The 27,611-nt window shown below is 42.3% G+C and overlaps 1 protein-coding gene across 2 annotated transcripts in view; it reads left to right on the forward strand.

Moving 5' to 3' along the window:
* Nucleotides 1–12,322, forward strand: part of LOC309566679 (lysozyme C-like) — a 102,528-nt gene extending 90,206 nt beyond the window's left edge. For both annotated transcript variants that reach the window (XM_082271934.1, XM_082271935.1), the window contains exons 2-4: nt 1,211–1,360; nt 4,822–4,900; nt 12,113–12,322. In XM_082271934.1, coding sequence (XP_082128060.1) covers nt 1,211–1,360; nt 4,822–4,900; nt 12,113–12,179 — 296 coding nt within the window. In that variant the 3' untranslated portion in view covers nt 12,180–12,322. The remainder of the gene's footprint in view (nt 1–1,210; nt 1,361–4,821; nt 4,901–12,112) is intronic.
* The last annotated feature ends 15,289 nt before the right edge of the window (nt 12,323–27,611 follow it).

Here is a 27,611-nt window from a genome sequence, read left to right on the forward strand (position 1 = left end):
TGTACCCACAGTTATTTTAGGTACTCCCAGTTGCTCTAAGTACTCTCAGATTTGGGCCTAATACCACTTTAAAGTGGAGTTCCACCCTAATTTTATACTTACCTCCATCTTCTCGCTCCGGGTCACCTGAAAAACAAATGGATAATCGCAATTTTTTTTTTTTTACTTACCTTGTAGAGAAAATATACTTACCTTACTTCCTTCTTCCTCCCCTCGGCGGCCGCGGCGATTCGTCACTTCCTGGCTTTTGCAATGATTCCTGGGAGCTGAACGTCATCGCTCCCAGGAATCATTGCGCCTGCACCGGCCCCGACGTCAGTTCCGGCACGCGCGTGTCATTCCCTTCTAAACAGCTTCTGGGCATGCCCAGAAGCTGTGGAGGGATGACGCGCGCGCACCGGAAGTGACGTCGGGGACGGTGCAGTGCATCGTGGGACCGAAGAAGAAGGAAGAGGACGCCGAAGAGGATCGCGCTGGCTTCAAGCTGCCCACACCTGAGATGGCAGCGCTGGAGAATACTTTTTCAAGGTAAGTATTTCTCCTAAAAGGTAAGTGCAACCCGGGACAGATCAGAGGATAGCCATTGTGGAATGTACTAGCCCTGACTGTCCCGGGGGTACTAATTTTTAAAAAATTAGTAGATGGAGCTCATCCAAAAACTTCAACTCCAGTCAAATAGTTTTTTTTTTTTTTTTTTTGTATTATAGGATAGAAACAGTTTTAAACCATTGTCAGATTTTTATTACTGCCTGTTTCCTTGTAACTACAAAACAAAAAAAAAAACAGCTGCCTGTGAATTCTTTACCACCCCTTTCTTTCTTTGCACCACCGAAGCCTTGAAAGCAAGGAGGATGGGGGGCCCCAAAACACATTGGGTAACACAGAGTTTACCTAAAAGAATTTTGTGGATATATCTTTGGACTTCAACATTTTGATGTGATGCTCTTGTACTCTGGTTCCATTTTGAAATGGCCTTGGAAGCACTTCCGTGCTTCACATTAGAGATGCCTGTCTAGTGTCAAAATGCTGTGCGTACCACCAACTTCACAATACTGAATGGTGGTAGAATTGTGTTCAAGAGCCAGTCATCTACCCATCTCTCCTTGAAATAACTGTCTGCTTAAATATTGTAACATGGACATATTTGCATACTTCTTGCTCATACTTTATGTTCTCCCTTCAGTGTTTCATGTATGCTCTTTACTTGCAGATGCTTGCGTGGCACATCACATTAGTGGCTATGACACATCACTGCACGACAGTCCCACGGAGTATGGCTTAATGCAGATAAACTCAGAATGGTGGTGTGATGATGGTAAAACACCTGGCCGCAAGAACCTGTGTGGAATTCCATGCAAAAGTAAGGACTGCATCTAAAAAAAAGGGGTCTGTACAACAAAAAGTACTAGATTGAATATTTTAGAACTAAAGGTACCTACAGAAACTAAATGATGGTTGTACAAGCCTGATTGTATTGGCGAATTGTAATAGGTTCAGAATGCATTATTTAGTTATGAGTCAATGTCAGCTTCACAAGTCTTAGGACTTTTTTTTAGAGGATGATAAGCAAACGCATACCTTGTATTGCTCTCAATAAAGATTTACTGTTTACTGTAAGCATGGGTGTAGCATCAGGGGTTTGCAGGAGTCGCAATAGCGACCCAGCCCATGTTCTAGGGACCCGTGTGGCCTCCTTGTCAAATTAGCATCCACCCCCTCTACAAAATCCCATTGTCCAGCTCAGATCCTGCAGTGTCCCTGCTTCTTACGTCCCCCGGCCAAGTGGTGGAATGCTTGCTCTAGTATTCGGCTCACACTTTGCCTTCTGTTCCACACCCCTCCGCTCTTATTGACTGAGGAGAAGCTTTGAGCTTGCAGTGCTATTTCCTGACTGGAGCAAAGAAGCGGATGGGGTAAGAGCAGCCCAGGACAGAGAAAGAAGTGTTAGTGATGACAACAGGGTGGGACGGACATCAAGCTGTCACAAAGCTGAGCAAAGCAGGAGGAGGAGAAAAAGACAGCCACTTGGTAGCCAGGGCCGCTGTCACTGGTGTGGAAACACACTGCTTGGGTCTGTGTTACCTATCGGTGCCTACCCCTGCTCCAGGGTATTTAAAAGACTTGGAGAGGTATGTCAAAATGTACACAGTTTCTCCAAAATCTTTTGAATTACCCTCTCAATATCTAAAAAAAGATCTGAAATAATTCTTTAGGCTCTTGGAGTATCTTGGTGCTCAATGAAAGCAGCAGCTGGTAGTGGGGTGTAGTGGGGTGGGGTGTAGTGGCGTGGGGTGTGGGGGGTTGCAGGTGAACGTTTGCATTAGGGCCCACAAGCTTCAAGCTATGCCTCTGACTTTGATTTATCAAATTATCATGCACAATATGTTTCCATGTTCAATGTACCAGAAGCATTGTTTCAAAATGATATGTCAACATTTTGAGAGTAAGTCATACAGAAGATACAGCTGCCTAAGATTTAATAAAAAAAATAATTAAATAATGAAACACGGCATTCTAAATCCTGCAGAATTGTTTCACACATCCATGTTAGAAACAACATACAAATATATGCTGATCATTATGCATGGATCCAATAAAACTGGTGGGCCTTGAGTTGAAATCGGCCCTGGGCCCATAGCACAATTAATTTATCACTGCCCAACTGTCAAAGGATCATTGTGCAAATATGCATGTTCAGGGTTGATGAACATACAGTATGTTCTTATGGCTTAGGACTTTAAAATAGAAATAGGAGCACTGTATATCCTCTCCTTATGCTGGCTCAATTCTGGGTGAACACAAAAGTGATCATCTGGGAATATTCAAACTAACTGTTAATATGATAAAGGATTTAAAAAAATTAAGAATTGATTACCTGCTATATTCACCAGTTTTCCAAGTGTAGCTTCTGATTTACTATGCATTGATCCAACTGTCAAGACCGGCTTAGCTCTGGCTAGCCAAAAAATGGAAAATATACTCTCCTAGAACAGGTTAAGCGCAAAAATAATCTTTCAAGGGGGACGATTAATCTATAAGTAATTCTGACTTTCCCTGCAGACTGTGAAAATGTTTGATAAATAGCCACCACTGTTGAAGGGTATTAGTAGGCATCCTGTAGGGTTTCAATGTAGGCCATGCACAGCTGACCACAAGTGGCAAGAGGCTGTTAATAGAGGTACAGGTACGTCTTTAGTCAGGGTATACAGCCCAATTCAACTTTATAAGAACTCACTGCACGGCCAGCACTGAAAAAGATTTCCTGATGGAGGATGTCATGCTAGTCAACTAAGCAGCTGGGGAACTGTTTCCAGGTTGGTTTAGGTTAGGGAGGGTGCAGAATTGCACTTTTTACTAAAAGTGCCCATGTCCACTAATGGTTTGCATCCTAAAGGTCTAGTCTCTATTATCAACTGGGAATTTTCTTACGTGAGTGGCAGTGTTGGACTAAATTGAAAAGCTTGATTTTAAGACTATTTATAGTTAGTAGAAACAATACCTCCAACATGTTTTGGGCGATTTGAGTTTCTCCTTCTTCATGGCTCTTTGGAATAAGTACAGAACCTACTTTGGAAGATTAGGAGGCTTTGTCTTGGACTTAGAAAAAGAACAAGGGCGCCAAGTCATAAAGGTAGATGAACAGCTATATAATTTAATGTAGTAACTTACATGTTAAAAACAGGTATTCCAATAAGACAGCATGCATGGTGCAAAAGAACAGTCCCCACAGTGAATCCAATGAAAGAAGATGCAAGATGAAGGATGATCGCATCTGGGTCCTGTATAATGGTGAAGGCAGTCCTGGATACCGGCAATACCGGGTGATGCCGCAAATGGCGTGGGCTCTCTGGCTGGGCAGCCTCACTGCAATCCGCCGTGCAGCAGGGAGGTAATGACCCGGAAACCGGAAGTAGAAAGGACAAGTCAAGAAAGGACAAGTCACTTTTTGTCTTGGACTTAGGTTGTTTTCATGGTGCCTGTGTTTACTAAAAACAATGAGGAAGGAAAAACCAAAATCCCCTGAAGCAAATAATACCAATTACCTATAATGTTTGGAACCAAACTTTTATTGTGTATGACTTGAACCACTACTAACTGTATAGCATACACAAAAACTATTATCAATTAGTTAAGGAAACATTGAACAATGACACATAACAAGCAATTAAAGGAAGCCAGTGCTAAAAAGCCATGGCATATTGTCACTCATATAATGGTTCTTTTGCTAGTAGTGGTTGTCTACTGTAGATATAAGGTTAAGAGGTCTCAATTGCGCCCCCTTCCCCCTTCAACATCAATAAAGATACAAACATATAGTAATGTTCAGTGTATGTATGGCTACAGAAAACGGTCAAGAGTCTGCAGTGAGACTAGTAAGAAGCTTTGGACATAGTTACAAAGTTAGTCTGGTTGAAAAAAGACACAGGTCAATCTAGTTCAACCAATAAAAAGGTATATATATAAAAAAAAAATTTAACATGCTACAGGTGGGGTTGGAGACATGCTGTATATGACAGTCAAAGAGTGAGGACATGTTACATGAGACTGCTATATCTGTCATAACATCTTACAAAATCATCACTCCCACTGATGACTGCTGGGGACCAAAGGCCTTATGGCAAGAACCAAATGGCTTCCTGTGGCCCTCAGGCTGCAGGTTAGGCACCAGGAGAAGTGTCCCTGGATGGTTGTATTGTGCTTGAAGTTTGAAAATTATCATACATCTATAGCTTGCTTAATAAAGATATCATGCGCTAAGCTTAATGAAGATTATTATCACCATGAATTTAATTGATGATTATTTGCCTTCTCCCAATTTAGAGCTTCTGGATGATGATATCATTGATGATTTAAAGTGTCTTAAGAGAATTTTGCGGGATCCTGATGGAATGGAGGCTTGGTAAGAGATTGACAGAGATATAAATTACTTTTATTTTAAATATCTAGTTCTAAATATTACATCGGAATTATTTTGTTTTATCACAAAATACGGTTGCGGACAGTGGACCATGACTACACAATGTGTGTCAGGCATGGGCCATTGTAGTCTCTACCAGGGGCACTTGTGACAGTGTATTAACAATAAAATGAAATTGTGAGACAGAGACAGAGTGTTGTCACCTTGTAACAGGAAGTACCCGTTTCTGATCGAAGACTTTATCTTTTTCCTGTCAGGAGCGTGCAGTACTCCTGCTCCATCATAGCTGCTGGTTCATGCATAATGGTTTTGACTATGATGCATTTTCCCTGTCTGTGCCATCTGCAAGGTGATTTATGCAGTCCATTTCTGAGTGGAGACCAAACCTGATTTAAGGCAGCCAAGCCTGCAGTCTCATGCTTGTGGCAGAATCTCCAGTAGGTGCTCAAGATCTCTGTCTGTCCTGCTCTGCTCTTTGGATTCCCCTGTCTATGACCTTGGATCGCATATTGACTATTCTCTGAACTCTGCCTGCCTTTTGACTATGGATTAGACCCTGCCTGCGTTGTACCTGGACTGTCATTGAATCACTCTGCCTGTCTGCAAGAACCCGTTTGCTTTGCTCAGTTTGTGCCTGACCCGGTGTGGTGGCCAGGCACTATAGCATTATGTATAAGACCTGGGGCAACCAAGTACCGTTACGCCTGCTTGCCTTATGGGAAAGGGGGCTGCTATAGGTGAAGAAGCCAGCTATAGTGTCCGACCACCTGCTTTAGGAGTAAGCTTGACATTTCCAAAGGAAATGTCACTCACTCTGATGTGTTACATTTTGATTATCTGCTACAAGCACCTAAAACTGTTGCTTGCCTGATGCAATTGCAAACAGTTTTTATTTTTTAATATTGTGGCTGAGAGTGAAAACCCATGCCAGGTTTTTTTTTATGCAGTTTATGTGCCATTGAGAACATTTCCATTTACTTACTGTCCTGGAGACACAACAAAAAGGAAGAAGAAATCTCCTAAGTGAGGGTATTTCCCCATTAAGGGCCCTTTCACACGGGCGCTTCGTATGTCCGCAAATCATCCTATTTTTTTGCGGATGATTTACGGACATAATGAATGTCTATGGCATTGCGGATGCCAGCAGATGACCATCTGCTGACATCCGATTTTCTTCCTTTCAGTTCTGTTCCATTTTTTTGGAACGGAACAGAACCCTATTTTTCCTCCGTTAAAAAAACGGAAAGGAAGCAAAATCGGATGTCAGCGGTGTCATCCGCTGACATCCGCAATGCCCATAGACTTACATTATGTCCGTATATCATCCGCAAACGGATGGGATGATATGCGGACATACGGAGCCAAAAAACTGAACGGCCATGTGAAAGAGCCCTAAGACAGTTTTCCTCTCAGGAACAGGTGTCCCTGTTGGACAATTTTCCTTTACCTCTCGTTCCAGTGACAGTTTTAAAGTTTTGGATTTCCCTCCCACTTTTGTTCCTAGTGATAATGGCCACCTGTAAAAACAAAAAGGTGAATCTCCCCAGTGGAAACAAGGACAGCATTATAAACTTGACAGAGGATCTAACCATTCTCTACTCTACCCAAAACCTCAAAATAAGATTGATTGCTATCTCCGTTTGTAACCTTTCCATGTACATTTGATTACAAAGTCTTTTGTCATTTTCTACGTGAAGAAAAAATGAAGAAATAAAAGAGCACTCCATTTTTCGGGAGACAAAGTAAAAGCATGGTTCAAGATTTAGCAAGCAATGGTTAGAACACCTGTTGGGGTTTTATTGCTGTCTGTGCCTTTACTGAAGAGATATACCCTCAATCTCTGTAAGTACAATAAGTTATGGAAAAACCCGCAGTGCGGACAAATATAGCAATAAAAATCCTAGATTTTATTTATGGAGGAATACTACATACAGTATTTCCCCTAATGGATGTGTACCAACATCCTTAATAACAAGACCAAAGAAACAACCAACTGGGATGTTCTCGGTGATACACTGTCTACACATATTTTTACTGTAAAAACATAACAATTTTATATACGTATAGAAATCTTTAAAGATTAAAAAAGGCTAATACATATAGAAATTGAATGTTTATGAATAGAATGTGAAAGGGAGAACAGTGAGATATCAACATTTCACAAACCAAATGTCCAAGTCATCGGTGAGCACCAAAGGTAGGATCTGTGAATTACAAAAACGTAATGTAAGACAAACACCACAGTAAAGGATATCAAAGTGCAACAATGCTAACATTAACATTTACTTAACATATACCTTATGTATTAGACTATAGTTATAACAATCTTCAAAACCACTCATATGTAACATTTCAATTGTCTAGGAGGGACCACCATCTGAAAAATTTGAAACAATCTATCCAAATTCATCTTGTAAATCAGGTTAATAAGAATTACCTGACTCTTCCCTAACAAAGCCTTAAAAAACGTTTAGCTGACAAAAGTACAAATTTCTCTTCTTACAACCCAAATCTCTCATTTAAAAAGAGAAAGTTTTGGGGGTAGATCCAAACTCAACAAAAGTAGTATAAAATCATGCCATCCCAAGTTGTCCAATTCTCAGGAAAGGTATTAGCAAAACAAATGGTCAATACTACCCATCCTACCCATCTCCATCAGTGTGTACCAACAGCCCTGAAGAAGAGAGAGGCAATTCCTCCGAAATGCATTGGTTCGCTCTAAGCGATTGTATTCTTCCATCAAGAGTCACATTATTCTGGACACTTGGCACGCCTCTTTCCTCATTAAAGTATTGGGAAATTAACCAGTAATCTAATCTAATCAAAGTAATTGGAAGCAGAAGACCTACGGCCACCAGCATATAACTTTATCCATATACCTTTACACGCACATGAACTTTAATGGCATCCCAGTCTTAGTCCGTAGGGTTCAATATTGAGTTGGCCCACCCTTTGCAGCTTTAACAGCTCCAGCTCTTCTAGGAAGGCTGTCCACAAGGTTTAGGAGTGTGTCTATGGGAATGTTTGACCATTCTTCCAGAAGCACATTTGTGAAGTACTCTAGGAACAATGCACCATTACCACACACCATTGCATAGGCAAGGCTGAGGATTTGCATATACAGTTTTTTAAAGTGTGAACAACATCCTGGTATAGCAGGCACCTACAGGACTTATCTGTTAGGCCTCAGTGGCTTAGGGCTGTTGGGTCCAGTGCAGTATCCCTATCCTCATCTTGTGATTATATTATATATTCACATATCAGCTATTTTCTACTTGCATGCTAAGTTCCTGGGAATGTGTTTTTAGCCATACATGAGCCGCTAATGTGTTTGGATTTGTCTTGAAGAAAAAGTGGTAACCTTTTAACTGTCATCCCCATCAGGAAGTTGATATAATGTTGTGCAGCCAAAGCTTAAGTGGGTGCATGTAGACAGTTGCATTAACAGGTCTTTTATTTCTGTCTGGAGTTGAAACAGCCGTAGACGATTCTAGTCCATACACAGAAACAAACAGGGCTCTGCATTCAAATTTCCTAAGGGTAACTAAAACTGACACTGAGCACACTGGCTCTGGTTCAGCAGCACTCTAAAAAATGAGGACTCCTATCAGGAACAGGGAATGGGATACAGAGATGAGAATCAAATATGTACAAACAAAAATGCAGTTTTTTTAAATTTTCCTTGCATGTGATTGAGTATTCTTTGCAAAGTGAAGTTTTACCCCATTTACTAAACTCTGGAACAAGTGCACTTGCAGTGCACATTACATTTGTTTTTAGTAAATCAAACCCAATGTGTGATAGGTTGCCATGGGTTTAAACACTTTGCTGATCCCCACTGGCCTTTTTCATCAAAACAGTTAATCAGAATTGTTTGCGCTGCCTGGATGTGTCCAGTATGGATGAGCTTGGGCATATTCGGACTAGGATCCAAACCAGGAAGCTGTCACCTATATGGGCCAATCACCTGCAGCCGGGGCATTCCCCACCTCACAACAGCACATACAGATGCCCCTTGTGTAAGTGCAGCTGAGGGGGTAAGGAATGCCCTGACAGCAGATGATTGGCCCATACATGTGATAGCTTCCTGGCGGGCTTGTACATGTGGGTTCGGATCCTAGTCCAAACACTCAAGGTCATCAACATAACTCCCAACTGTCCCTGATTTTGAGGGACTGTCCTTGATTTGGAACAAAGTCCCTCTTTCCTCTTCATTTGTCCCTAATTTTAGTCTGATCTATATAGTGGTCACAAGCCTTTAACCTATAACTAAAGGCAAACCTTTTTTCTTCGTTTTTAATGGAGTGGAGAGGGACAAGAACATCTGTCAGTTTTTATTGCTGTCTGTGTCCCCGGATTTATCCTCTGTATTTGTTCTGTTTACCATTATCATTAAGTGTGAAAGTATAAGAAAATCCACATTTTTAGTTGTCCCCAGAAAAGTAATAGAGGGGGGAAATGTTCCAATGGGGACACTAGTTCTGGTGACCTGGGGGTCCCAAAGGAATTCCCTTGATTTGCAGAGATTTCCTCCCATTTCCTGTTTGGCTATGGGACAGGAAGTGAAGGTAAATCTCTTCAATGGGACACAGATGGGGGGGGGGGGGGAATCTGACAGGGGTTATGACCAATCCTTGTTCTATCCAAAATGAAGGTTTGCCTATAGTTTTCAAGTTGTGGGTGGCGGCAGCTTGCATATTAGTGTGTGTTTGCTTTAGCGGTCACTACTTGTGTCCGGAATGGGGGTTCAAATGATGTCTGGCCAGTGGTATCCAAGGATGAGCGACAATGTCCAGCTTTACTTGTCCCTACACTCCTTTGGTACCACCTGAACATTTAAGTTTGATACCTGCTACACCCCTGAGGAAGGAGCCTAGACAGCTCTAAAATGCATCGGGTGAATGACATCAATCTATATTTCCTATACATTGGTGTTTTTACAATTATGCATTCCATGTATATTCTTGTAAACTGTTTTTAATTTTATAAACAATAAAACGATATTGTACTACTAAGTTCTATTTACAAATTTAAGTGCCTAAAAAGTCCCAACCAAAGGGGAAGTTTACATTTTCTGGGAGAATGATCAAACATTCCCATGGGCACACTAAACCTTGTGGGCAGCCTTCCCAGAAGAGTTGAAGCTGTAAGAGCTGCAAACGGTGGGTAAACTCAATATTAAACCCTACGGCCTAAAACTGGGATGCCATTAATGTTTATGTGCTTGTAAAGGCAGGCATCCCAATACTTTTGGTAATTTAGTGTATGTCCCTGTAGCACACTTACGCCTTGCAAAGATATCCGATGGGGCAGAATAATGCTAGTAAAAAAACTCAGGCCTGATGAAGGGGGGCATGTTTTGCCCCCAAACGTGTTGGCTGTTTTGCAAATGGTTAAGGCTGTTTTGGACCTGTCACGTACCTGATCCGAGGCCGAGATGCAGAGAGGGCTCCCCTTGCGGCTGAGTGCGGCACACCCCTGGGGTTGAGACAGAGGGTGTAGCGCCCACAGAAGCACTGAGCAGGGTCCTGATGGTAGACAGGCGGTCTCTAGCAGAGTGCTGGGCAGGAATACACCGGACAGTCGAAGGAGGAACCAGGAACACCCAGGCAGTAGGTGTAAGACCGGCCGGGGGTCAAACACAGGGCTCGACAGGAAGCTGCAACAGGTGCAAGCCAAAGGTATAGCAGGAAGGCCAGAAGCAGACAAGTCCGTGGGAAAGCCAAGATCAGGTACTGGAGGGCAGGTAGACAGGAAGCAAGTCTGTGAGCCAAGCCGAGATCAGATAACTGGAGAGCCAAACTGGAGCAGGGATGGTCAGACGAAGCCGAGGGTCAAAGCCAGGAGAGAGCAGCAGACAGGTCAGGAACAATCCGGGTCAAACTAGAATCCAGGAAGTAGCAATGCTCAGGAAACAGGAATAGCTGAAGACAATCCAGCAATCTGATGGGCTGAGCAGAGTCCTTTTATAGGCCAGTAAATTAGTCTATGGCCTGAGTCCATTGCGGCCATTGGAAGTACTGGCGGAGTTGCCAGTTGCAGCATGGCCGTTTCTCTGACAGGACCGCTGTTATCTCCCCTCAACTCCACTGAGGCTAATGGAATGAAGATCGCTCTCCATTAGTTTCTTCTCGTGGGTCCCAAGCCAGCAGGTGGCATGGCAGAGCCTTAGAAAAATAGAGAGGGAAAGTAATGCAGGAGATGGGGGGGCACACATTCAGAGGGGTTCACGGAATTCAGAGGTTGTGTTCAGAACTCATATTGAAATAATGCAAAGATAGTTCACAAACACCCAGTGGGAAGGCAGCCAAGCTGGGAACACACACAGTTCCAACAGCGAGTAGGAAACAGGTTTCAGCTGAACAGGCAGCATCTGTAGAAAGGGGAAAAATGCGGCCTGGCCATCTTGAGCCCAAGGTGACAGATGTCCAGAGAGGTTGTGAACCCTACTCTTTCCCTCCTTTGTCAGTACTCTTTCCCTAACATTGGTACTGTCTCTAACAGATGGGGTACCTGTCCCTACTCTGTCAACTTGCATAAAGCACACCAAACCCAAGGGCCAGGGTCTTGAATAGCCAAACCTAAGATGGCCGCCTCTAAGTGGATCACTGCCCCAGTGACTCAGGAAACTATAGAGGAGCCCTGATACTCTTGACTTCCTCTCCATCTGCAGTGTCGCTGTGAAAGAGCCACCTGCAGGGGAGAAATCAGACTGCACCTGCCTACACACTCATGGCACACTCCCAGCACATTGACTTAGCTGTCTCTCACAGCTCTCGGTGACTCGGTTTCAGTTTCTTCTCAGGGGCCAGTGGGATGGGCTCCTAATCATGTGGCCGCTGCAAGATCCAATCACAGCAGTTGTGATCTAGATGCTGCTCTGCCTCCCGACATTAAAGCTTACCTAAAGGGCCACAGGGAGGCGTCATGAAAAGGTTAATACCCAACTGATAGGATCAAATAAAATAATCTATTAAAAGTTGCATTTTTTTTGTTGATGCTGGAATGCATCCCCTGAGCCTCGTCACCTATCAAATGAGATGCTTGTAAAGCAAAACATACTGTAGGTTGAAAGGTTACAGTGGAAAATTTACATTTTTTCTTTGCAAATTTTTTAGGAGTATGCTACTATTTCTTATTTTGTGTTTTATTTTTAATTAATTTGCACTTGCACTTTTTTTTTTTTATTTACAGGCCTGTTTGGACAGAAAAATGTAAAGGACAGGATTTAAGTCACTATACCAATGACTGCAGCAGATAAAAAGGAGTGCCAGACCACATTCATGAAAGGAGTCCAAAACAGTTTAAAGATTCACAAAACTACCAATGCCTTTTGGGTCCCCTATTTGAAATCAATAAAGTGAAAAAAAGTATAACAAATGAAAGATACATCCCAGCATTTAACCCCCCACCCCCCCCCAAAAAAAAAAAATGTTGAGCCCCCATGTACATTCACATACATACATAAATGCATGCATTGGGGACACCTATGGATAAAAACATTGATTGTGCTACATGGTACATATCACCGCGCACGCCGGAGAAAACGCAACATTTCTAGGGCCAATATTCTCGGTTAACTCTAAACTGATCACTTCTGTAGGCTTTAAAGTGTCTCCTATGGACAATTTCGGGCACCAAAGTTGATCACCGTTTCATGGGCACATTCAATTTTAAGGCTTGACATGGTATATATATGTTTTTACTCGTCACAACCTCACCTTTTAACATAAAATGGGGTAATATATTGGTTTTGTGTGCACTAAAATTAACTTTAGTGTATTTTTACCAAAAACTTGCACTTGATAAACTGTTATTTTGTGACATAAAAAACTGGAACTACCACCATTTTCAGAAATGATATATATGTTTGGAGGTTTAAACTAATCTTCAGGCGTAAAAGGTTTATTTGAGCATGTACAGAAACAGCTGTGGCAGAGAAAGGGTTAAACACATGCAGACAGTCCTGATGAAGGGGGGGGGGGGCGTGTTTTGCCCCCAAAACACACAGAATATTTTGTGATTCATTAACCGCTTGCGGACCGTGTAACCTAGATATGCGGTGGCAAGGCGGTTCAGCTGCTCCAGATCACGCACCTAGTACGTGATCTGATACTTCCGGGTAGGAGGCGCCCGACCATGCTGTGTTTTTACACCATAGATGTCAATCAGCAGGTCCCAGCCAATAGATTACCGCCATTACCTGGTGATCGTCATGAATTTAAACAAGGCAGAGCTCTGTCCTGGCAGCAGGCAAGTCATAAAATTGCAGCAGTGCAAGGAATAAAATTGACTACTTCCCCTAGTAAAAGCACCTAACACAGTACACTAAAATACCTGCTAGGCACACATTTAACCCTTTGATTGCCCTAGATGTTTAACCCCTTCCCAGCCAGTGTCATTAGTACAGCATATTTTTAGCACTGATCACTGTATTAGTGTCAATGGTTCCCAAAAAAAGTGTCAAAAGTGTCAGGTAGTGTCCGATTGTCCGCTATCGCAGTCCCACTATAAGTCGGTGATCGCCACCATTACTAGTAAAAAAAAAAATGAATGAATAAAAATTCCAGTGTATATATTGAAATTAGATTTTGTACATTTTCTTTTTATTGGAAATGTTTTATAGCAGAAACTAACATTTTTTTTTTTTTTAAATGGTCAGTCTTTTTTTAAATTTGTTTATAGTGCAAAAAATGAAGAACGCAAAGGTGATCTAATAAGATCAAAAGAAAGCTCTATTTGTGGGGAAAAAAGGACATAGATATTATTTGTGCGGCCATCCAGAACTTTTCATTTTCTTGTCTAGATATTTTTTGGGTACAGAGTTGCACAACCACACAATTGTCAGTTAAAGTAGTAGGGTGGCCTGGTCATGAAGGGGGGTAAATCTTCCGGAGGTCAAGTGGTTTAAGCTGTTTTGGACATTTTTAAAAAAATGTGGACTGGGGCTTTCTCATTTGGTAGGGCTCTGCCTCTGAGAGATGTTCCTGGGTGCCAATTGGAGGGTAATCTTGGTTGCGAACCAAAGCCAGTTCGTTTTTTGAAAGATTTTCTTCTTTCCCTTTACTATTCTGTATTACTAAGCATTATCCCTGGTTCTCTTGGTTGTATCCCTTTAATACCAACAAATAAAAAACAATGCAAAGTGTTAAATTTGTGTCATTTCTGTTAATGTTATAATACATGAACTGCATGAAGTAACTATGTCATGTCTTGTAAAATATATAAATATGAAACATTTCTTCCTGGGCTTTTTTTTTTCCTCAAAAGAATAGGTGCAGGGACTTCCCCCAGCTCTGGGTCACCCTTGTCACTGCTCCCTAGCCACTTCACAGCACTGCCTCTTGTCTCTTTCCCTGCACACCCCCTCAGCACCATCACTTCCCCTAGCAGCAACAATAAACCCCCCAGCAGCAACAGCAAGGAATACGGCAGTTATAGAATGAGGAATGTACAACATGCCATATACAATGAGGTTATGTGGACTAGGGAACATGGAGCATGGCATATGAAATGAGGCAATATGGAACAGGGAACAGAGCATAGCATATGAAATGAGGCGGTATGGAATGTAGGGAATGACATATGGAATGAGGAGGTATGGAATAGGGAATGTAGAGCATGGCATAACGAATGAGGCAGTGTGGCATAGGTAACGTACAATACGGCATAGGGAAAGAGGCGGTGGGGCATAGGGAATGTACAGCATGGCATATGGAATAAGGGGGTGTGGAATAGGAAACATACAGCATGGAAAACAGAATGAGGCAGTGTGTTATAGGGAACAGAAACCATTTCATATGGAATGAGTCGGTGTGGTATGGGGAATGTTCAGCATGGCATACAAAATGAGGGGGTGTGGAATATGGAGCGTAGAGAATGGCATATGGAATGAGGCGATGTGGATTAAGCAACGTACAATATGGCATACAGAAAAAGGCGGCGTGGCATAGGTAATGTACAGCATGACATATGGAATAAGGTGGTGTGGAATGGGGAATGTTTTTTTTTGTTTTTTTTTTTGTTCCACATACAAACATTAATTTATAAAAGAAAGGCAGTATTCAATAACAGTAAATCTATAATACCGGTATTTTCCCCTTTTCTATCCCTTACTACCCCCCTCCCCCAGGACTCCCTCCCCTTCCTGCCTATATCTACCTTCCTCCAATATTCTCTAAAGTAGTATGTTTTAATCATTTATTTCAATATATTTACTTGATTTTTTCAATTCTATCCATTTTCCCCATTTTTTTTTTCATGTTTATTGGGATCTCCTCTTGCGTATTACAAATATATTCCATATTAAAGATGTTGTTTATATTATTACACTATTCCTTTAATTTTGGGCTGTCAACTTCTCTCCACTTTTTTGGTATTATTCCCTTTGCTGCATTTAACAAGGTTGGGACCAAAGTCATTTTATATTTTTTTTAATGACATTGTTGTTTTGTGAAAAAAGCAAACCCATGGGATGGGGAATGTTGAGCATAGCATATAGCAAGAGGAGGTGTGGAAAAAGCAACATGCAGCATGGCATACATAATAAGACAGTGTGGAATAAGGAACATTCAACATGGCATATAGAATGAGGTAGTGTGTTATAGGAAATGTACATCATGATATATAGAATAAGGCAATATGGAAAAGGTAACATGCAGCAGAGGATATGGCATGTACTAAGAGAAATATTTGTTTACTTTTTTTAAGTGAAAATGCCATTACCAGTGATGGTGGCCACAACATTTGGCCAATGAAACAATACAAAATTACAGTGTTCAGTTTTTTTACATAGTTTAAGAGCAAAGTAGCACTGCTGGGTCCAAGGATAAACATTAATAAGCACTTGAATTGAATGGATCACGGTCGGTCCTACAACTAACAGGTGGAGGAAAGGGGCAGGGCTCAGTTATTAGAGTTTAAAGTATATTTTGCATTAAGTGGAGGGTAGAATGTCCATTGGAGGATCATCGTTTAACAGTCTGGTTAGATACCCTTGGGTGTATTGGAAAAATTGTACTACAGATTGTAGGGTGTCTATAGGCAAGGTTTAAACTAAAGATTCTCAGACATCAAAGAATGTTTGGACTCGCTCCAGGTGTGCCTGTATGAAGTGGTTTACCCTACATATAAGATTCTTTGCCAAGATGGCTGCCTGAGATCTCAGGGGATTTTATTATCCAATCAGATAGCTGTATTCCCTAAGAAGACTGATGGTTTCATAAGGGGACAATTTCCTTATCAAACTCCTCTCCACCTGTAACAAGAACACAGTGACACCCACAGATTGGAGGATATATGTTGCAGTGTTGTCTATTACAGTGAATGCCCACTGATCAGTGGTCTGAAAAGGGCACAAATTAAATGAGGGCAAACACCATCACTGTTCTTGAGTGGCATAGCTGCCCTCAGCCAGGACTTGTGCCTAAAACATTGAGCACCATAAAATAAACATTCCCCAGTAAACAATTTGGTAGGGTTACAGTGTGGACACAGCATGGTTAGATGAGTCAAAGAGAAGCAGAGCAAGTGATCGCAAAGCTCCCTCCCTCCTCATGCCAGCCAGGGGCACTGGAAGTTGACATAATATAGTTCTGCATCTGACAGCCAACTGAATTCAGATCTTCACCTGTGTTTCCTTCACTCCACAGACATTTAAGAGCAGCAGAACATGGGGTTCTTTTTTACAAACTGTCCATCAAAATACAAATGGTTGGTAACCGTGAGGTGAGACGTGAATAGGATATTAGACCCATAGGGATCCGAATATTTAAAATTCCATTTTGGATAGAGTATGGTAGGGTAAAAAAATCCCTGATTTTCACCAGAAGCAGTGTCCCTATCGGACGATTCTTTCTTTTCCTGCTCTGGTGACTACCCAAAATTGAGGTGGCACTTATGGGCACTGATGAGGAGGTACTAATATGCTGCACTGATGAGCACTGATAGGTGGCACCAATGAGCACTGATAGTTGGCACTGATCAGCACTGATAGGCAGCACTGATGGGCACTGACAGGCAGCACTGATGGGCAGGCACTGACTGGCAACACTTTGGGCACTGATTGTGGGCACTGATTGGCACTATTTTTTTACTTTACAGTAATCAGGGTACTGATGATCAGTGCCCTGATTACCTGTCCTAGGCTCCCCTTTGAGGAGGAGCCGCTGATGGCTCTCCTCGCCACACACTCAGCACAAACGGCACTTCCTCATTTACATGTGACCGGCTGTGACTGGACACAGCCGATCGCATGGGTAAAGAGCCAAGATCAGGATCGCGCCATGTCCTAGCAACACGGCAAGGCCACGATCACCACATTGCGCGCCCCGCGGGGGCTGTTCTGGGACGCCGTCATATGAAGTCGTCCCGGAACGAAAGCTGCACCGCTCCGCCGTCATTTGACGGTGGGCAAGCAGCACATAGTTAAACAGAAAGGGACCTCTCAGTGGTGTCTGGACAAGGTCAGGTCATCTAGTGTCCAGGGCAAAGATGACAAACTGTGCACCCCAACAGATGTGTGAGCATTATGTCCTAATTATCAGTAAGCCAAAATTCTCCCCAAACAAAAATGCAAAAATTCCCCCTCCTCCCAGCAAAAATTCTCTTTTCAGCACATTTTTTTTGCCTCCTCAATCCCACCTCCCAGCTCAAATCCCTCTCCACCCCCCCCCCCCCCCCCCAGCACAAATCTACCCCCAAAATCACTCCTTCTAGCACACATCTTTTGTGTTTTCCCAGTATAGCATTGAATATTCAGGAGGAGGGATGGACCCCATCGGCAGTCAGCAGCATGGAGGAGGACTGGACACCATCAGCAGAGTCCAGCTTGACAGCAAATAGTGAATTGGCAGTCGGCAGCATTGAAAAGGAGGGCTGGGGCCCATCGGCAGCATTGAGGAGGAGAGATGGGCCCCGTCGGCAGCATTGAGGAGGAGGGATGGACCCCGTCGGCAGCATTGAGGAGGGATGGGCCCCATCGGCAGTATTGAGAAGGAGGGGTGGACCCCGTCGGCAGCTGTGTCTCGCTGAGAGCAGTAATCTGGGGTATGCTGAGCGCTGCTGTACCCTGAGCCAGAAGGCTGGTCTGAGTTAGTCTTGGCTGCAAAACTGCTCCAGTACCCATTTTGGATCGCCTTTCTGTGACTCAGGACACCACTGTTCAGGTCCATTGGAGGAACCACCAAGGTGTTTGTCATCTTTCCTGCCACAAGTAATGGTCAGAAAATGAAAAAAGCTTCAGCCTACCGCTATAGGAGGATCCTAGAGGTACAGTGGTGATCAGGTCATTGACTCAAAGATAAGCCAAACCTCTGCTAGTTTCACCAGTCTCCATTTGCAGGTATAAGCTACCCATACACTTATATTCTAGCTGTTGTTACAATTGCTGAATAAGGCCCAATGCAGTTAATGTATCTTCCTTTTCATCCAATTACTGCAACTATGCATACTTGTCATCCAATTACTGCAGCTGTGCATACTTTTCAGTTAACTACAGCAATTATACATACGTTTATTCAACTGCTGCAACTGTGTCTGACTTTCAAGTATCCAACAGTATCCAAAGATCCCTCCCCATTATTCAAACAAACACTCTGGATATAAACATATCCTTCTCCCCCATCTTTTGTTGTGCGCCAACATCTTCAAGGGCCCCAACCTAGCTGGCAGAAGACCCACATTAGGGACTGTAGTTAGACAACTTTATCCTGAGGGCAGATTTTTGTTTCCCTTATAGCTCTTACCCTTGGGCCTATAAACACAGTGCTCTTGTCTGAGAGATTTCAAGTGACATTTAAAATAAAATACTTGATAAGTGATGGAGCCATTTTTAAAAACACCCCAAAATTTTGTTAGTGCAGCTGCCCCCTTTAAAGTGATGGAACCACTTAGAAAATTACTGAAAAAAGAAAAGGTATGGCTATTAAATCAAATCATAAATCATATAAAAAAAAACATAAATTAAACTGTTTAATTTTGTGAAAGTCCCAAAAAGACTGTAACAAAACCTTCACAAAGCAATCCAATCACTGCGATGAAAAGATGTGCATTTTTTTAACTTTCCTTACACCGTGTTCCACCACAAAAAGTGCGTATAAAATGCACACTCAGCAACCGTCTATAACAAAATTCGCCCTATAATAATCCTGTTCATTGATCACCAGCCATCAGGGGGATCCTATGGTAACATCAGCTCTTAAACCCAGAAGTTTATCCAGGTATCTCTCTCATACATCACCGGACCGGGGAAAAGTATGTTAAAACATCATGTGCAGTACATTTATTGAAAACTAAAGCGAATCATAAAGAATATAAAATGTACACTTACATTTAAAGGAACTATAAGTCAGCACCAACATATACATCCTTAATGTGCACTTGCTGTATACTCCAAAAGCGGTGTGCGTTCCAACAGCCAGATGTGCGACCCAAGGTGAACCAGTAATGACGTCAGTAATGAGAAGTCCACCTACATCGCTTAAATTAAAGGCTAGGTGAAAAAGAAACAGTCCAATCTTTAAGAGAAGGGATTCCTCCATCAGCTGCCATGCATAGAAAAAGCACACCACCGTGAAGTATGGACGTCTCCTTACCAGAGGTAGAAAAAAGCTGGGCAGTGAACCAAGGGTCTCTAAATTCCACTATAAAGACTGATTCAGCACTCTAGCAGACCTTAACAGGACTCTCCAGAATGGCAGATAGGGAGGAGCAGATCCAAACTGGATGATCATGAATACTTCTCACTTGGCCTCACCGAGCAGCAGGAGAATTTCTGCAGTTCTAGCGTGCTCGTGTCCAGACAGAGCACCTGACGCGTTTCAGCCAATGAGCCTTTGTCAGGCCCATTGGCTGAAATGGAACACACTGGAACTGACCACACTACCGTGAACTATGCCATTGGAAACCATAAAACCTACTATCCATGTGTTTTTGATGAAGAAAAAAAATGCACTGGACTGCATGTGATATGAACTGGTCCTAAAAGAATTGGGCAGCTGTGAAGCCACCTGATCACTTCTACTAAATCACTTTTGCAAATTGCTGCATTCCCCTCTAGGTCCCCCATATCCCTGACATACATGCACAAAGTGATTGGGCTCATATGACCCCTTTATAAACCTGGGGAAGACAGCTGCCCACAAGTACAGGGTGCAAAGCAAAGGAGATTGGTGAACTTTATCTGCTTATCTCATCACAAAGTCTTTCCTGGTTCAGATCTTCAGAGAAGTGCAAGGTCTCGAACATCCACCAGCCCAGTGATGTCATCATGGAGGAGTGGAAGAGGACTCCAGTGGCAACCTGTGAAGCTATGGTGAACTCCATGCCCAAGAGGGTTAAGGCAGTGCTAGAAAAGAATGGTGGACCCAAAAATATTGACACTTTGGGCCAAATTTGGACATTTTCACTTAGGGTTGTACTCACTTTTGTTGACAGCGGTTTAGATGTGAATGGCTGTGTGTTGAGTTCTTTTGAGGGGACAGAAAATGCACACTGTTATACAAGCTGTACACTCACTACTTTACATGGTAGCAAAGTGTAATTTCTTCAGTTTTGTCACATGAAAAGATATCATAAAATATTTACAAAAATGTTAGGGGTTTACTTACTTTTGTGAGATATATACACACACACACACACACACGTGTGTTTGAGCTTTGGGTGCACTGTCTCAGCCAGTGAGTAGGGAGAGTCCCCGTGCACGTCGTTGGATTGCGATGGGGCTCAGGTAAAGATTAGCAGGGGCTGGGGTTTTTTACCTTCATGCATAGAATGCAGATCTCAGCTGAACTGACATTGCAGCCCAGCTGGTCCGTGTCCAGTAAGGGTGGAAAGTCCCTAGGGTTTTCCCTACTTGTTTGGAACCTTTCCCTGCCACTATTACTGTCCCTGACAGATGGGTGACCTGTAGTAATGAGCCAAACACCCCCCTGTTTGGTTTGCACCAGAACATCTCAAACAGGGGAAACGTTCTAGCGAACATACAAACACCTGCTGGTACAAGGATGCAAACTCACAGCCTCTCAATTGCTAGTCTGTTATTCTAACAGCTAGCCACCAAGGCAGCTGAGTAACCTAAGACTATTTCTGGGGGATAGTATTTTTTATTTTTTAATAAAAGACTTTTCCAAAACTGACTTTTGTCATTATTTTTGTACACTTTTTTGGTGAATGGGTAGGGGTACCATGTACCCCATATCCATTCGCATGGGGAGGCGGGATCTGGGGGTCCCCTTGTTAAAGGGAGCTTCCAGATCCCGATAAGCCTCCCCCCGCAGACCCCCACAACCACAGCCCAGGGTTGTGGGGAAGAGACCCCTTTCCCCATCAACATGGGGGCAAGGTGCTTTGGGGTGGGGGAGTAGAGCCCTCCCTGCCCCAAAGCAACCACCCCCCTCCCCATGTTGAGGCCATGTGCCCTGGTATGGTTCAGGAGGGTGGGGGCACTCGCTCACCCCCACCCCCATCCTAGCCAGCCAGGCTGTGTGCTCGGACTTACGTTTGAATCAAACTCGAAGCTCATCCCTAGTGACCTGTCTCTACACTACCAATACACTAAATGCATGCTAAACTCAGGAGTCAGGGTCCAAAATAAGCTCTGCCTGACCCAAGTTGGCCGCCAGAGTCACTTGGACTTTCAGCATCCAATCGGATCACTGCCCCAGTGACCTAGGAAACCATAGTGGAACCACATTCCTCTTGGCTTCCTCTCCTTCTGCACTGCCGCTGTGTTTGAGCACCACCTGAAGTGGAGAAAATAGGCCGCACCTGCCTACAGACTGTTTTCACGACTGATTGCCGAACCATGCCATATGGAGAGTTGGTCCAGAGAGGCACCATCTTACTTACTGGGTTGTGCTCAGAGAAAGCTAGAAGGAAGCAACTGTTTGGGGATTTGTGAGTAGTGACCTTAACCATAGGCGTGCGCACAGGGTGTGCCGGGTGTGCCTGGGCACAACCTAATCACCTAGGGAACATTAGCATTATCGCTCTGTTTGCCAGTGAGGAGATGGGAAAGATCTCCCTCGGACCTGCTCTGCCATAAGAGAAGTGCCACACACTTCTATTTCACTTTGCCAGCAGGGAAAGTAATGTACCGGGGCCATATACATGTAGGCAAACACATGCATGTGTATTTAAACTTTGGGGTGCACACCCTAATGCAATAGGCTGCGCACACCTATGACCTTAACCCCTTCATGCCTAAGGGTAAAACAAATCAAAATGCCTAATCCCAATTTTGTGACTTTGACATATGTTAGTAAAACTACACATATCATCACAACTTCTTTGTGCATTCAGGTGGATTATACCTTGTTTTTTTTTTTTTTTTCAGGACAAATTGGACTTTCATTTGGTGATAAATGGTTATAGATATATCATGCTTTTTTTTTTTTTTTTTTAATTATCAAAGGCCCAAAATAGTAAAAAAATAAATATATATTTTTTACATTTAGCTGTATATATCTTGGTACTACCATAACCTACCACCAAAGAACAACCCAAAATACATTTTCCTCTTCCCGACGATCACAGAGATATCACATATGTGTATGTTAGTTGTTATTTGTAACAACATAGTACAGCCCAGAAACAATAATGCACATTTTGCTTTTTTTATCCTACATAAAACACACTGACACTAACTGACACTAATACTAAATAAAAAAAACATTGCCCCCCCCTCCCCAAAAAAATACTGACCCTGACCTTGACACAGACACTAACCCTGACACACTGACCTAGATCAAACCTTGATCTAGGAGTTTTTTGGTATTTTTTTTATTTCAGTTTATTATTATTTTTACATTTTTTTTTTTTTTTTTTGTTTTACATGCCTCATTTTTTAATTTGTGCAAGGGCAGAGAGAGATACAATGTATCTGTTTCCTACATTCACAAAAAAAAAGAAAACGCAGGGGCGGGCTTCACAGTGACTGAAGCCAATAAGAAGCTATCATGGCGATCAGGAGACCCGAAATCTTGAGCTCCGGTTCCCTATTGTTAGAACAGGGTTCAGGACTCACGTTAAGACCTGGTCTCTATGCTGAAAGTACGCAGTGCAGCGTGGTCCCAGCACAAAGGGAGGTGCGCAAATGTGCGACCCCAGGGCAAAAAGTCCAGTCTAGTGGCACATATTTGTATGACGGGGTTAGTTGATAAGAAAAAAAACACCACTCTCCTGCGCTTAGAGATGGGCCTCAGGAAAGGTGTCGCTCAGGGCTCTAATACTTGTCCGCCCAGGAGAACACCCGGCTTGCTGCCCTCTCAAGACTGGGGGTGTCAAGATGCACTGGAATCAAGAAATAAACAGAGGGCGCACTGGCCCAGCGCATTATCCTCAATACAACAAGCTTTATTAAAAGAAAGTACAAATTCATATACACAAACGTAGATTTGACAAAGACACATCGACACTAATGTTACAGCATCCAGAGTGTCGCATCACAGATCTGAAGTCCTTACAGCGACTGGTTGACGCGTTTCAAGGTCTCGCCTCTTCCTCAGAGCCTGCTGTACTATATCCAGTGCAGCAGAAGAGTTGTAAACACGGCTAGCCCCTCCCAGATGGGTGTGTGAGATCCTATGGTGTCAACCCACCCGATCGTTGCTAAGTACCCTCAAAGCACATAATGCAAAGGCATATATTGGGTGTATAAAAACATTGCAAAAGGATACTTGTAAAATTCATCATGAGCAAAATACTTAAAAAGCATATACATACAATAATACATCATTGTCATATAATGGCTCACCTTTGATGTCATATGGGAAAGTGAGTGTATAGATGGTAACCCATGCATCTGTTCCATGACTCCAGTGGAGGGGGGGGGGGGTTTGTTGGGAAAAGAGACAAAACATTGGGGGGGGAAAGGAAAGGGGAAGAAGGGGGATAAGGAGACCAGGGCATCCAGATCGATATCCTACAGAGGCAATGAGTGGGGTCTCACATGATGTCAGGGCTCTGGAATAACTGGAACGCATGCTGCCGCTACCAGGAAGTGCGGGAGCCTCCTGCGTTCCAAGCCACTGACATCACTTCCGCTGGCGTCCCTTCCGCCCCGGGGTTAAGTTGATTCCTGAGACTGTGTGCAGGACATTGCACTGGGTACCAATAGTTGCACACTAGAGAACCAGTTACATAACCAGATACCCAAAAACTTGCCCCATGGTCTTTTGTTGTGGGGCCTTGGACTGTTCCTCCCTAGCTACTACTGCTGCTACTACTACTACCAGAAAGGACTGTCTTCTGGCTTTTAACTATCACTGAGCATCAGAGTTGTATTAAGTACTCGAAACCCATACTTGAGTAAAAGTACAAGTGCTCGATCAAAAAGTGACTTGAGTAGAAGTGGAAGTGCTCAATCAAAAAGTGACTTGAGTAGAAGTACTAAAGTATTCAACATTTTTTGTACTTAAGTATTGCAAGTAGTTTTTTTTAAAAATGTGCTACTCAAGTACTGAAAGTAAAAGTACCAGTAGTTTTGAAAAAAAAATTGCTACTCAAGTACTGAAAGTAAAAGTACAAGTACTGTGTTATGTAGTTATTAAAGAAAGAAGTCAAACGTTTGAACATCATATTGTTTTTTATTATTTCAAATGCAGCTTTTATTTATACATACAGTAGCATTTATTTTCGTATGCGCTGATAATACACATGTTTTGAGCTTCATGAAACCTGCCATCTACTGTTCTGGCATTGGTCATTTTTATAATTGTAACTATGCAGCACAAAAAAAAATATCGGAGTAGAAGTATTGAAATCATTGAAAGAATGTAGTGAAGTAAAAGTGGAAGTAGGAGAAAAAAATTCTACTCCAGGAAAGTACAGATACCTCCTTTCGGTACTTAAGTACAGTAGTGAAGTAGTTCTACTTAGTTACTATACATCTCTGCTGAGCATTTTTTGGAGTATCCCATGCCAAGTTAAAGAGGTTGTAAACTCGTTTGAGTTTTTTTTTTTTTTTTTTACACCCTGCAAAAGAAAGACATAATGAGCTAGTATGCATCGCATATTAGCTCATTATGCAATACTTACCTCAGAATGAGCCCCCGCCGTGCCGCTCACTCACCTCTATGACGGGCGACATGTCTAGTCGCCCGTCTTCCGGGATCGCGGCATCCGGCCATCTGATTGGCCGGAGCCGCGGTGACGTCACTCCCGCGCACGCGCGCTAGAGCCGACAGTCACGGCACGGGGCTCTGAAGGAACGGCACGATCGGCCGTTCCTTCAGAGCGCATGCGCCAGTGACGTCACTGGCGACATGTAAGGTAAATATCTCCTAAACTGTACATGTTTAGGAGATATTTACAGTACCTATAGGTAAGCCTTATCATAGGCTTACCTATAGGTACAAGTTGTAGAGGAGGGTTTACTTCCTCTTTAACACTCCCCAGTTAACGTTTTGCAATAAATAGACCTTTAAAAAGACATTCCCTAGACCAGTGATGGTGAACCTTGGCACCCCAGATGTTTTGAAACTACATTTCCCATGATGCTCATGCACTCTCAAGTGTAGGTGAGCATCATGGGAAATGTAGTTCCAAAACACCTGGGGTGCAAAGGTTCACCATCACTGCCCTAGACTGCTTATTGGAGCCAGAGCAAATGGACTGTTGCTTAAGTTATAGGTGGCCTCTGTACTGTTTGGGAAAGAACCGGTTCATCTCAGCTGCCCCTGTAAGGGAATCTCCACAAAAATAAATAAATATACAATTATAATTATATTTAGTATTAGTTTTTTTTTTTTTTGAAACATATGTTTATTGATTTTCAAAGATGACAAAAATAAGGCAAAAAGCAAACAGGACAAGGCAACAATAGATCAATAATCCAACGGTAAGGCAACATTCGACCAGTGTATAGAAAAGTAGCATTGGTCAGTGCAAGTAAGTCTCAAACAATTATAATCAATTAATTTGACTATAAGGGTTCAAGTGTACCACTCTACCCAGGCCTTCCATTGCTTGTCAAAAGGGGCAAGATAACCTTTCCTGATGGCTAACACTCCTTCGCACTGATAGTGGAGGTTGACTTGAGCCACCAGTTCAGACGGGTTAGGGGGATTTTCGTCTTTCCAGTGTCTATTGAGCGTATTAGTATTCGTTTTAAATAAACAACAAGAAAATGTATGGAAGTCATCATAGAAGTCTATTTAGACATGAAGTGACTGCATAGGGTTGCAGGAGATCAGCAGTGCTGATATGCAACAAAAAATGAAAAAGAAGAAAAACTTAATTTTATTTTAAACATGTTTCTTTCGCCAACCACATGTAATTTAGTTAGGGTTAATAGAAACATAAACCTTGGTGAAAACTGTCACACCCAAATATGTTTTTTTGGCTCTCACAGGGAAGCCTTTGGAGCCGTGCTCACCCGGTTTGCCACACCCAAACATGTAGTTTTGGTTTCCTTGTGAAATTGCCATTTTTTGTAGATAACTTGCTTGTGACAAGAAATGGTACACCCATCTTTTGACTCTTGTGCTCTACTTGACCAGCTAACACCAATTTCAGATCTAGTTGGCAATATAGATCATACATTGGGAGACTGTAAGTAATAGTCCACATATTTAGATTTCCACAGCTATTTGCTTTCCATTATTAGAATAGTGAAGACACACTGATACAAAAAATACCATTTTATGCAGTTGTACTTTTTATTATTCAAAAATTGTATATTTTAATCAGCACAATTTAACCATTCCTTGACCGGAAGGATTTGCCCCCTTAAAGAGGTTGTAAACCCTCTCTTTGAACTTGTACCTATAGGTAAGCCTTTAATAAGGCTTACCTATAGGTACCGTAAATATCTTGTAAACTTGCACCGTTTAGGAGATACAGTAATCCCCCGCTCCATCGCGGTTCAGTTTTTGCGGTCCCGGTAATTCGCGGTTTTTTTTGTAATGTTATTTTACTATATAAATCATTAAAAATGAAATATTTTTGTGTTTTCCATAGCTCTTGCTATGTCTCAGAGGGCCTGATTCATAGTACGGAGAATTGGCGTTTCGGCTGGATTTTGCGAACCGGTGAATTTTTAAGTCTGAAATTGGTATTCAAAGAACGGCGGGCGGAAAATAAAGCCAACTGTGAGATTCATTAAGATCAACTAATGTCAGAACTGGACTTAAAAACAGTCCAGCTAAAAGGTGGACTAATTTTTTCAAAATCACAAAATATGGCAGGAAAAAAATAAAAAATGTGTGGGAAAGATGTGTTATATGATTTTGAGCTAAACTGCTTTTAAACTGTGTGAAAATGTTAAGTAGAAAAAAAGATATTAATAAAAGTGTAAATTGCAAAAATAGCTCCAGAGTCAATTTCTGGCAGATAGCTCATGTGAGCATGCTCCAAACCAAAAACTAGGCTGAAAATAACGTTTTTGAAAACGTTAGTGGGAGTTTTATTGAATTTGCGGCAAATACCGCCGCAAATTCGCGGTAAAACGGCGCTATTCCGGCGCTAATAATTTTTTTTTTTTTTTTTTTTTTTTTTTAATTTTTTTTTTTTTGCACATATATATATATATATATTCTATTTAGACCCAATTCAAGCTCAAATAATTTTTATTTATTAAAATTTTTTGATGGACTAATTTAATCAAACTATATTAATTTTTAGAGCCCATTCACATTAGCGCGACTTGTCAGGCGACTTGTCAGCCTGACAAGTCGCGGTATGTCACGGTCCA

This window comes from Pelophylax lessonae (assembly GCF_965119305.1).
Source record: "Pelophylax lessonae genome assembly, chromosome: 11".
NCBI lineage: Eukaryota > Metazoa > Chordata > Amphibia > Anura > Ranidae > Pelophylax > Pelophylax lessonae.